This window comes from Acanthochromis polyacanthus, chromosome 3 (genome assembly GCF_021347895.1).
Source record: "Acanthochromis polyacanthus isolate Apoly-LR-REF ecotype Palm Island chromosome 3, KAUST_Apoly_ChrSc, whole genome shotgun sequence".
Taxonomy (NCBI): domain Eukaryota; kingdom Metazoa; phylum Chordata; class Actinopteri; family Pomacentridae; genus Acanthochromis; species Acanthochromis polyacanthus.
In genome coordinates, this window is record NC_067115.1 from 21,003,505 (window position 1) to 21,016,257 (window position 12,753).

At 40.5% G+C, this 12,753-nt stretch overlaps 1 protein-coding gene across 2 annotated transcripts; it reads right to left on the minus strand.

Annotated features, from left to right (window-relative positions):
- Window positions 1–1,578: 1,578 nt before the first annotated feature.
- Window positions 1,579–12,554, minus strand: suz12b (SUZ12 polycomb repressive complex 2 subunit b). 2 transcript variants are annotated; one of them, XM_022193833.2, is made up of 17 exons: window positions 12,226–12,554; window positions 11,826–11,970; window positions 11,228–11,274; window positions 11,064–11,128; window positions 10,882–10,950; window positions 10,648–10,697; window positions 10,308–10,393; window positions 9,975–10,206; window positions 9,744–9,849; window positions 9,555–9,660; window positions 9,224–9,401; window positions 7,905–7,990; window positions 7,376–7,519; window positions 5,463–5,620; window positions 4,835–5,033; window positions 3,839–3,918; window positions 1,579–3,532 (listed from the first exon to the last, which is right to left on the minus strand). In XM_022193833.2, the coding sequence occupies exons 1-17, from the start codon at window positions 12,238–12,240 to the stop codon at window positions 3,220–3,222; spliced, it is 2,079 nt and encodes a 692-aa protein (XP_022049525.1). In that variant the 5' UTR covers window positions 12,241–12,554; the 3' UTR covers window positions 1,579–3,219. The 2 variants fall into 2 exon arrangements, with proteins under 2 accessions (XP_022049525.1, XP_022049524.1); XM_022193832.2 differs by having other exon boundaries at window positions 7,905–7,993; window positions 12,226–12,553.
- Between the last annotated feature and the right edge of the window lie 199 nt (window positions 12,555–12,753).

The following is a 12,753-nucleotide window of genomic DNA, read 5'->3' on the forward strand; positions in this document are numbered from 1 at the left end:
CGAATTTCCTCTTAAAGCAGTTCCTCCAACATCTCTCAATATTTTTCTTCACCCAAAATAAAGAAAGGAGTGATAGTTCTTACTTCTATAACCCTCTTGTGGATCTTTCTTGGCCATGTGTTGGTGAGGACCACAGATCTGGACCTATTCTCAGTCTTTTCCACATTTTAATGATGCAAAGCTGTTTGACATTTGTTGCTGTCATTTTCAGATTTTAATACCCAATGAAATCTTTTTTTAATGAAAAAAAAACAATATTTTTCAAAAATAGAGTAAAGATTTCACACATTTGAAAGCAAGTACCAGACAAAATTAGAGTTTTGCCCAACATGGTTTTACATCATTAAAATGCTGAAACACCAGAGAATTAGTGACTGTGAGTTGAGTTTATAGTTTCCCTTAGCTTTTGTCATGAAGGTACAGATCAGAGGTTAACGTCTTACTGCCCCAACCAACCCTTAGTTAGGACAATACTAATATATATAAACATAACTATAAAGGTTCACTTACAACCAAACGTTGTGAGATTGTAAGTGAAGGGATGTCCCACATCTGCTGCAAAACAAAATATAAAGTAGCCTAGTATTGATCCTGATCTTCAATGTTTGAGAAGAATCCAGACTTTGACAGCAGTATCAGATTTACCTGTACAAGTGATGCACCTCAGCTTGTTCATAATAGCTAATTGTGGAAGATGAACCATTTTTCTATGAGACAGAAGTCACTTCAAGGACAGAGCCAACAAGTGACCTCTACTTACTTATCTCAGGTTGAAAATAAAGTGAATAGGACAAGCGTTCTAGGGAGTTTAGGTCACAGTTATATCAACCCTAAAAATGTTTTGACACTGGGAATAAAACTGATAGAGAAACTGTCTGGAGATAATTTCCAAACACTTTACAGCAGTGAAACTAAGTAACAAAGCTATATCATTAGCCTGTTTTTTAAATTAATAACATGAGACTCAAAGACTAAGAGGCAGAATGGTGCAGAGTATTTCTCTGTCTGCAAAGTCTTCTCTCTGAAGACACTGGATGTTTGCAAGAGCTGTACATTGCATGTGAATTCCTGCCTAGCACAGGCAGATGAATTGAAAAATCTGGTTAGAAACTAATTTATATCCTCTAATGCCTTATGCAGACATTAATTTTGAACACAAACAGATCTGATCTTTATTACAGAAACCTTCTTTTGATTGTGTGATGATGCACCTTCTCATCCTCAGCAGGGATATTTTTCCTATCAAATACACTTTGTGCCAATGCAGCTGGAGCTTGACAGTCCATATGTTACCTTTCCGTTGGCACATACAGGCTTTTTCTCAAGTAAAACCGTTTGAACTCAATCTGGTGATCAGGACAGTGTGCTATGATTAAATGATCAAGAACATGTAGATTTTACATTGAGATCATTTTGTGAACAAGCAACAGACGTTACTAAAAATCCAAGATTTAACTCTACGTGTTCACTATCAAACAAGAGGAAGACCAGATTAGAAACTAGAATGCTTCCACAGGAGTCAGAAGTGTGTGTCATGACAACTAATGTGCAAAATTGCTAAAACATTACAGCCAAGAATAAGGTCAAATGTATTTTATTTCTTTAAATATAAAAATCCCCTTAGCCAGAGTGTATAGTTCACAATTTTCAACAGGATGTTTTGACAATAATGGTGAATGTGTCTCTCTTTTCCAAACAAACACACAAACCCTCCATGATGAGTGAAGGAAGGAAAAATATATTGTTAATTTGGTTGTCCACAAGGGAAGTCTGATGAAATGATGACTGGTGAGGGTCGCCAATTCATGTGCACACTATAAAACACAACTACTGCTTTAAAAAAAATTGTTATGGAATGAACAAAAGAAATCATACTAAAAGAAATATACAGAACTAAGAGACTGATGAAAATATTCCCCTTTGGCATAAACTGTACCTAACAGAGCAGACAACTGACATGAACCTGAAAACCAACCGTCCAATAAAAAGCATATTGCTTTGAGAGAAGAACTGCAATCTGTTGATTCCTAGATTCAGAGCGGGGCACAGCTAAACATTTGATGTGATTACATTTATACACGTCTGTCAGCTACCGATACTCATAACTCATGTTTACAAAAAACAACATGTCAAACATTGTGTGTCTCCAACATTTTCAGACCTTGAAGTGAAAAGAAACTGCAGGTGCTGGCATCAAAAAAGGGCAACTTTTGTTTTTTGATGCTTTGCACTCTGCACGACACAGGGGAGTGTAATGTGTTGCTGGTTGTTGAAAAACAAAATACTCAGAAAAATTGATTTCCCTGGCTTTCCTTGAGCTATTATCAATGCAGCCCAAAAGGCTTAGGGGTGATGAAGTAGGAGTTTTAGCCTGGACCTAAATCTGAATTCATCCTCTTGTCCAGGATCCACGCTTACAGTATAACACTACTGCCATGACGACCTACCAGCAAAACCCACTACCCATTCTGGGGTCCTAACACGAGTTTTACAGGCTTCATATACTCTAGATATTAATGCCAAATTGAATTTTGTACTGTAATGTCCTCTTAGCTAGACTGCCCTTCAAATTAAATGTCTTTTACATCAGTGAGATCCAACCCGCCAAAGTCTCTCCACCGATGACAGTGGAAAAGCTGCCCTTAGTATTTGGCGCAGCTGGGTTTTTCCTTTTAAAATGACAATTTCAAGGTAAGCTTTCTAAATACAAACACCAAGTGCTAAAATAATTAGCTAAAAGATAACGATTTTAACAAGGTTATTGTGTATGCGTACAAATAATCCAGAGTGACATTGTTGCCAGTACAGTTTTAACTGTAGTCTCGATGCAGTTGTCTTATTTCAAGGACATACCAGAGGCAGTCATGCCACATTAGAAGATTCTCAGTTTGTTCACTCCCTCACTGAATGACGGACACTTCAGTGGCTCCTACAAAATGCATATTAAGTAGGCTCAACTTACATCATCCAGTCCTCAAATTCCTGGTTTGTGTAGAAGTGATTCACTTTTGTATTGTTCATATTTGGTTCAGTTCTCAAGTTCCAAAAACTTGTTCACCGTGTATACTGGTCTGTGTCCGGTCACATCCTCTGCTGACCGGTTCTTCCACCTATCTAAGCACCAAAGGGTTGGTAATGTTCAGTGAAGAAGAAGAAAAAAAACCCAAAAACAAAACAAAATGAACACGACAATCATTGTTCCCTCCATCCAGCCTTACATCAGTCTGTTAGCGCACTTTTTGTCCTCTTGCCCTGCTTCCCTCCACTGGAGGTGACAGCATTGCCGTTGCAGGCTGCTGCTGATACCAGAGTCTGGTCCTGTGGGTCCTCCTCAATGTCTGGCAGCTCCTCTTGGATCTGCCGCAGTCGGGCCATCGCACGGTCGATGGTCGCTGTGCTCACCAAGTTGAAGTCATGCATGCTGACTAGATGCAAGAGGAAGTTGCGGCAGAGGTTGCGGCGAATGATGTGAGCGCCGCGGTTCTCTACGAAGAGCATAATGGCCTGATTCATCTGGTTGTCTGCTATGAAGCTGCAGGGAAGACAGAGCACAGGAGAAGATTAGATCCGAAGGTTTCTACTGGTAGATGGGAATACTATGTAGGACTACAGAGCTGAATAAGTACTGTGTAACTGATTAAATCAATGACTTCATTTACTGACACACTGAAAAAGATCATTTTAATGTAATTCAGGATGTTCTGTGCCGTGTTTCGGCAAGCGATGCATCAAAATAGCGGAAACAACATACACATTGACTATACTGCTTTATTAAAAACCTCAGGACTACTATATGAGCATGAGTACTACCTATAATTGCTGATAGAATTCAACATACCCGTGCTTCATGACATGGAGGTTCCACAGCTTCATCACCTCCTTCTCTCCCTCATTAACGTCCGTAAACTCATCCAGTTGCTGCAAGTAAAAAGGGGGAAAAAAAAGACAAATTATGACAGATGACTACCATATCAGCAGACAGTTGGAGTAGATTAACGGTGTAATGCACGTCAAGCTTTGCAGCACAGACTCTCATACTTGTGAACTAATAAATGAATTCATTTTCTGCCAACCCTGACAGTGAAAGTAACAGAGAGAGACACTTTCTACAGCCCTTAATGTTAGCGAAGTCTGGAAATCAATACAGAAGTGATGAAGCTGTTCTGTACGGCTGTAAGAGCAGGATGAAGAAGTGCTCAGTGTTGGAAACAGTCTCTGCTCTGTGCACCTTTAAGTTATTTATGGGGAACAAGGCTGACCCAAATGATTTTGCTTTTCACTTTGTTGCCATGGTAATCAGATACTCAGTCTTTTTGCCTTCTCTCTTTAATATTTTACCCTTCTCTCAAACGTTTCTCTGTGCAACTCGGAAATGCAATCTTTTTTTTTTTAACTACTTAAATTGTAAATGCATGTTTGTGCTTGCTCTGTACCTTCAGTCCAAGCTCTACATTTTTTACATTTGACTGATTTCAGTAACTGTTTCAGCTTGCACCAGTGGAGTAAATAGAATTGTTTTGAGAGATTAAACATGCATGTGGTGTTGGCCATCTGAAACCGTGATAACCACATTCACAAAAAGCTGAGAAGTGGTAATCAATCATAATGCTGCTTTGTACTTGGAGCTGAACGCTGTAATGTGCCAAGCATTTCTACATAAGATGAAGTGCACTGCGACTTTCATTGGAACGCTTAACCAATTCAATTTCCCCGGTGTCTAACTGGATGCATGGTAGAAGACTTCGTGGACGTTTAAGGGCATCTTTTAAGTGACATTAATTAATTCAAGAGTGAATCCCGACACAAAGCGGCTCAGTGAGTAATGGTTCCTGACCGTGGCAGTCTTCTCTCTGAGCCACTCCGGATCTCTCTCATCTTCGCTGTCGACCTCCATCTCCTGAGGCCGCAGGGGCATGCAGCTATCACTGTGGAAGTACAGGCGGTTGTGTCCGCTGACGTAAGTCCTCTGCTGCTCCAACTCTCCATCCTCAGATTCCAGAAACTCCGACAGACTCGGTTTGGTCCTTTTAGGCCTAGTGAAAGCAGGAGAGAAAACAAATTCTGACTGTACACCACTGTAAGATAGTATTTTATATTCTCATTTGTTACATAGAATAGATATTTAAATGCTGGTCTCATACACAAATACTAAAACTTAGGTTGAATGTACTGCATGATACTTACACAATATCATACAGTTGATATTCACAACTTTGATTTTTACTTGTTTTTTTATATATTACACAAGTATATAGAAATCTGCAGGCAGACATCTTCCTGTCAAAGCCTCAAACTGTTATTCTCATTTTAACTGTGCTCACTGCTCATGAACAGTTCATTCTAATTCATTTACCTGATTATTCATTCACCATTTGACCAAAGTTAATGAAAAGCTTATTCAAGTGTTCACATGTAATGACTCTGAACAATAAAACTGCTTCTGATAGAAGTCACATGTTTACCTGCAAACCAATATGTGAGTGACAGCGGTCCTCTTGACCGGGCCGTTGCGGCTGAAAGCAAAGCCTGGCTGGCTGTGGATGTCCTGAGGGTTACCAACGTATGAGCCATCGTAGCACTCATTGATGGACACATCTATCCTTGCTCCTTTGGGGTGAGGCTGCAGATAAGAAAGATCATTAGAGAAAACCTGCAGGAAAATGCAGCAAAAACCTCTGGTACATAGGGGGAAACCTGCTGCTAACTGTCAAGTTTAGAAGCTTAAATATCTCAAAAGGTAATCAATAGCATACATGGGATAAAAGTGACAGTTTGGACACAAAGTAAGGCTTGAAGCACAGTCTAGTTTTCCTAAAGCTCTTGTAAAACACAGCCGTTTGTGGTCTGACAGGTGATTTGCACTGCAACTCATCAAAAGTTGAAATGCGTAACATTTACTTATTCAGCACTGACTTTCCAACAGGCCTAAAACCTAACGGAGGTTTTCTTCCTTTGAAATATCAACTCAAATTTGTTTCTCCAAAACAACACAGCTGTGGGAAGGACCTTGCAGTGAACTGTTGCTTGATAGCTCATTTGATGCAGGGATAATTCAGATGTCTAATTTAGGAGTTGATGCAGGGTGTTTGTTTTTACTTTAGAACTCAGAGGAAAAACAAACTGTGGCGCTTGGTTGCTGAGTGTTTAACAAACCTTGACTGAATCTATGACTGTTGTGGAGCAGTGCAAACCATGACACCTCGCTGAACGATCGCCTGTTGTTTTTATAACACCAGCATGTACCTCTCCTTTTTAACCCACACAGCAGCTTTGCCTCATCGGTTTCCCTCCACACCACCATTCAGGTTTCCCCACTCCTCAGTTTGAAAACTTTGGTTCATCATTTCAAATAAAACTGGCAAGAGCTTTTCCGAGTGGCATCTACTTCTATTTATTTCAAGCAATAAAAGCTCATTTGCCACAGTGCCATTAAATTGATAAATATCCTCCGTTTTGTACTCATTGTTCCTGCCTGCACTGAAGTATTACATTAGTAGGTGCACACTCTGCATCAGATACACCAGTAAACAATAAACTGTACATTGTTTGTATAATGTATGATAATGCAATGATGTGCATAATAAGCAGAGGCGTGGATATTTTGACCCCTGAAGATTGTGTTTTTGTTTGGAATTGTAGACCTTTAGACAGCTGTACGAAGTTTAAATTCTGCTGCTCAGAACATATCCCACCCATACCAAAATGATTTTCGTCCAACATTTGTCCAGTGCAGTCACTTCCAGTTCAAACATCCGTGATAACCACAGAAAACAGCACAGAATCAGGCACAACATTACCATACCTGTCTCTGTCTAAATAATAACTTCCAACTTCACAAACTGCCTATTAAGTCCTGATTGTTTTGTTGCCAAAAGCCTTTTGCAGTCATGTTTAAGAACATTCAGTCCAGTACAGAAGTGATAGTTAGCCAGACAGACACAGTCCAAATTGGTTCTTGTCAGTTAAAATTGCTCTCAAAGTAATCATTGGAACTAGATTTAGCACCACTCAAGCTGAATCCAACATTTGGTGGTTTGCCACCTCTGCCAGTAGACTAATGTAAACACAATATCTATTTCTTCCCTTTGATACAAAAGGCTACTATTAAAAAACATGCAAGTGTTATCATATCAAATGCTTGATGCCCTGGAGAGCAAAGACTGTTCAGCACAAAAGAAGCCAGCTGTCTGTCTGCTGTAGTTGTATTTCAGGAAACCGCTTTACAACCACACAGCCAACACAAGCCCACATAGTATCTTTGGTTATATTACATCTGTAGACTGCAAAATTACATGAAATCTAATGGAGTCTTATGAAGACTCGTGCCTGATCCAACCACAAACACACAAACACACACCGATGCTCAGTCCCTTACCACATAGTTGAAGATGAAGCGGGAGTGGGAGAGTTTGAGGTGTTTGAGCAGGCTGTACAGTTTGCTGCAGTTCAGAGTACACCAGGGACAGTGAAGATCATCTCTCGCCTCCGTCTGCTGCCGCGTGTTATTATTGTACAGAAACTGAGCAAAACAGAGCACAGAATTACTACACAATAAACCAGAGAAGGTCAACCTACAGCAGGTGTAAATGGGTGATTCTAACAGTGGTGCATAACATCAGTTACTGTCACCTATTGGTGCCAAAGCTCTAAGGACAGAGTGTCCAGCAGTTCATAGTTGGAACTATAATGACAAACTTTTTACCATATCAAAGTCCTGATGAACAATTACAAATCAATTTTCCAAAAAGGTCTCAAAATGTGACAGTAACTTTAAAAAAAAAAAAATAAAATCGGCCCAGAAAACAGACCACAGAAACATTTTGCTTCTCAGCAACCTCACCAAAAAGCTTCTTGTAAATCAGTGTCCCAGGCCCAGTTGTATCCCTTACTGTTGTGTGGTGTACCTGATAAAATATACGTAGCTTCTGTCGCGGCTCACATGGGACCTGCTCTTTCCTCGTCTGAATGTCTGTGCTGACTGACTCTTTCACTGCTGACAGGAACAGATGGACAAGTTAATTCTTGGAGAGTCACCAAACAAATTATGTGTATTTTAAAGCAAAGTAGAAATTGCATCGTTTCCCAAAGCATCAAGATTGTTAGCACACATGACTACTGAGAAATCCCCTCTGAGACATGAAATATGAAACAGTGTTGTTGCTTCATCTACCCGTTAACATAATGGTCTTTTGGCATTAAAGCATACCATGGCTTCGTATGCTTTAATGCCAACAAAGGCTCTGCATAAACATGACAGCACCATTACAGAAAGAGCAGCCATGCGCATTCAATATCTGGCATTTGGAGGGAGCAGTTTCCTTTCTACCACAACAGCAGCAGCACAGAGAGAGAACTGGAAGTATGGATGTATTAGTAAGAAGGAGGAAGAGTGCTGACAGGGCTGTGTGACTGATAGATAGTCAAACTTGTGTAGTTCAATGTTTCACTTTGGCTCAATTATTTATACCATCAGAGCGGGAGGGGCGGCTCGACCCCACTTGTCAAAACAAGTCCTGTAGACCCCCAGCAGATTTAACATTTCTGGTGCACATTTTCTGCTTCACATTTCATACAGTCCCAAACAAAAATGACAAGATGTTAGATGATGACTCACATCATTCTAATTTCCTCTTATGGTGTTAAAGTAAGTCAGATAGTCATGCAGAGTAAATAAACTAAAAGATGCTCCTAGTAAGAACACCACTGTGATTACTATTGTGGCAAAAAACCCACTCATATTCTTGTTTAAACCCAACACAGACATATACAGTTGTCTGCATATTTATGGAATGAATTGCATATCTGAAAGAGACTCAACAGTTATGACTCACACTGAGCTTTTTGGCCAGATTGAGTTACAAATAGACCATCCCACACAGCTATCACAGTGGGTGAAAAATCCAAAACCATGACCCATTCAGCTTTGCTCTGACAATCTGCTCATGTAACATATCCTTGTTTGGTGTTCACTCTGAACACTTTCACAGTACTTTGACTAAATCAGAAGGTGTGTGCCCTTCCCAATCCGTGGATGTTTTACATCTCCAGTGCTTAAATGTAATATAGGATTAAATATCATCGAAAGCATAATAAAGGATTTAGTAAAAACGAATGGTTTCATACAAGAACATTGACAAACATTTTCCATGCCACAGAACATTTATTATTCACATTCATCCTAAAACAGTGTCCAAGCTACCCTTCTTTTTGCTGTTGCACTTACTCATGAGGGCAGTTCGGTGGTTGCTGGTTCTGGTCTCCATCGGGCTGGAGCTGTCTGAGTTCCGCGTAGCGAGAGGTTTGGCTACAGGGGCAGTGGACTTTCCACTGGCATCACCTGTCCAACGCAGCGTGAACTGCAATGTGGGTCCCTGAGAAAATGTCTCAAATGGTGGCAGTCTCTGTGGGGCGGCATACAGGCTACAAGTCAGTTACGTCAACAGCACAAAAAGGTTTAGTAACAAACTAGGTGTGTGATTCACAAGCGCTCAAAGGTCTGCTGTTGTAAATGAAGTAACAGGCTCCTCACGGACACATTTGTACATCCAGCCTACCTTTCCGTCAAGAATGGTCTCCCACGTGGCTCGCTTCTTGCTCACAGGGCTGTCTTCCATCCCCTGCATCGACACCTCGTACTCCCCATCCAGCAGCTGCAGCCTTCTGTAGAGGACAAATCACAGCCCATGTTGGCATGTAGGAACATAGAAAGTAAATACTTAGCAAATTAAACCACAAAACCTTACCTGTTCTTATCAAAGACAGTCATCTGTGCAACATAGGTCTCTGTGGTTTCTCCCTCCTCCCTATGGGATAAACTTCTCTTCTTTCTGCTGGGAGTATCTGTTACATCTTTGCACATGAAATAAAAATGAAATATAAGATTGAGCTCATATCCATCATGGAACCATTTCTGATACATTTCACAGTATCATTCTAGACGAAATGCCTAAAGAAAGCACGTTAAAATGTCCTACCAATGTTCTCGTTGGCCTCTCCGTTGACTAGACCATTGGTATCCCTTCTCCCTGTGCGTGACACCCTGAACAGTAGCGAATATGACTTCACCATGTGGCTGTTGCTGGGCTCAAACTCGTTGCTGGAGACCAGTAAGGAAGGGTAGGAGCCAGGCTTGGTTTGGTTACTGTCAGGATTCAAAGGCACCTGCTTTTTACCTGTAGGCACTTGCTTTACCGGGCAACTGACATCCTGAAAAAAAGAATTTAACACCCACAACCATGAGTAAGTATCAGCAGATGTAATGATGTTCGGTGAAACTGAGTGACTGGCTCAGTGATGTTGTACTGTACCTTGCGTTTTTTATGGCAGACTTTGACAAGTAGCACCTCTAAAGACACAGAATTTTGTTCATTTTCTGAATTCTGAGATGGCTTTTCTGTATGGCAACAAGAAGAGATTACATCAATCAGTCAGTCAGTTTAATGCATACAGTGATCTCTCATCTTTATCAAAGTTCTCCATCGTTTCTATCACATTTATCAGTGTGTTTATAAGCACTTGCTTCAACACACATCCAATTAGTTGTTGACCATACTTGGGTGGTATTCTGGCAAAAACAATACAGTCTGAGCAGGACTATGAATAAATATACTAAACATGAACACTTATAGAACACAAAAGCCTGCTTACCATCCTTATGGAAGAACCCAGTGAATGTTAACTGTAGATGGGAAGACAAGCTGTAGAGCCAAAAGAAAAATACACAGGTGAAATCCAGTGATAATAAATAATCCATCTGTGTATATAATTAGTTGGATTAAGAAAGTTAAATTACCAAACAAATGTATTCAGAGATGCACTATTAACAGTTATAAATTCTGTCAATTTTTAAGCAATAAGAAGCTACACGCCAACTCTTGTTACCTCGGAGAATCCTGCTCTCCTTTCATCTTCTCCACTGTCTGCAACATGTCGTCCACTTTGAATGCTTTCCTGGAAGGAATAATTCAAAGCCGCAGGTTCAAAATTATCTGGTGCTACATGTGCAACAAAAAGATTTCTTTTTATATATATCACAACTGAAAACATATCAATGCATGCCATACCTCTTGGCATTTGATCGACCATTTCTGTGAGACATGAAGGTGAGCGTCCTGTGCAAAAATATGGGCTACAAAAAAGAGTAGGACAATAAAATCAAGTAGCAATTTTAAGTGAGCAGTTTAAGGTGGATATACGAGTCAAAAAATGTGTCGAGCAATTCACTTACTGCAATCAAGTTCCTAGTGCGGAGAAATCTGTAAATCTGAGTTGGTTCTGGAAATCAAAGAAGCCCTATTTTAGACACTAACATGCAATATTATCACAATATTGTTTTAATAGCTGTGCCAACTTAAACCAAGAGCAGATAAAAATCCAGAACTTAAGTAAACAAGGGTGTCCTGGTTTCACTGAAGTCAGATGTCCTGCTCTACAACAATGGCCACTCATGTCAGCTTCTGGAAAATATCTTCACATTATTGATACACGTGTTTAAAAAAGGGGGTGTTGACAGGCGGTGGCTTACTGGGCAAAACATCCAATCAAAGAAAAAATAAGCCGAATAAAGATGTGCTGTTTCATGGATTCCAGTCTCATAATTTCTGCCTAAACAGTCAAGATAATAAACGTGTAGATACAACAAACAAAATATGAGAGTCCCTTTGGAATTCCAATTAAACTAAAGGCCTGCCAATCAAAATTGGAAACAAATGAAGAAACTGTAAACTTGAGCGGGCAGCTGAATGTTGACTCAAAGCACTGAAGAGCTCCTCGTGTTTCCAAAACAGAAAAGTTGGACTACAAAGTAAGGAGTGGTGAAATCTCACTTTCAAAGGCCTGTAGGAACAGCTCATGGTCGGCCTGAATCTGCTCCATCTTCGGCTTCTTTACAGAGTTCATCATTGCTGATGAGGCAGGGTACACAGCGCCGTTAGCTTTGCAACTCGCCCCACTCATAATATGACCTGAGTTCTGCGATTAAGACAACAACACGGGTTAAAATGGAAATTATCCAGTACAAGTATTAGCAATACAACAAGTTAGCTTAGCCAGTATGCAAATACTCGCGTTAGCAGCCGAGCTAGCTAGCTCACCTAAAAGCACAATGCTAACATGCTAGCTAGTCAGGCATTTCAGCGCAGTATTCATTCGCTTGTTTAAGCTACTGTTAAAGAAAATTGTAAAGTCGTCATGTGGTAAATACCGAGGATAGTAAAAGCAACTCACCCTGGCTGATGGCATTAATTTGATAGCCTCGCTGGCTCTAGCACAAGCCTGGCAGACTCAACAGCAGAAACCCATGAAGAGGAGGCGACGAGACGCTGGCTAGTTAGCTAGCACTGCTAGCATGGTTTACTTGAAAATAAACGTCCGCACACCCGAAGTTCCCCCGCATTCGCCTGTCACAAATATCGTTTGGTATCGGGAATGGTTTGAGTATTTTTAGGTCAAATTATTGATTATCTGTCTGTAATTTATTGCCGATGTGGATTCCTTCAATTTGTACTGAACAACAGAGCACTGGTCAGTTGTCAGCCAATGGGAGACGGCCTGAGATAATCCAGCGCTCTGATTGGCTGCTGACCTCCGGAGATGACATACACCCGCTCTCGCTTTCTGCGATTTTGCGGGAAATCGAGTTTATCAGCATTCATATCAAGACGATCCTGCAGACACAACTTTATCCTTCACATGACGCTTCTACACTTTACAGTCTGCAACACAATCCGACATGCATGCCACGAATACCCTCTA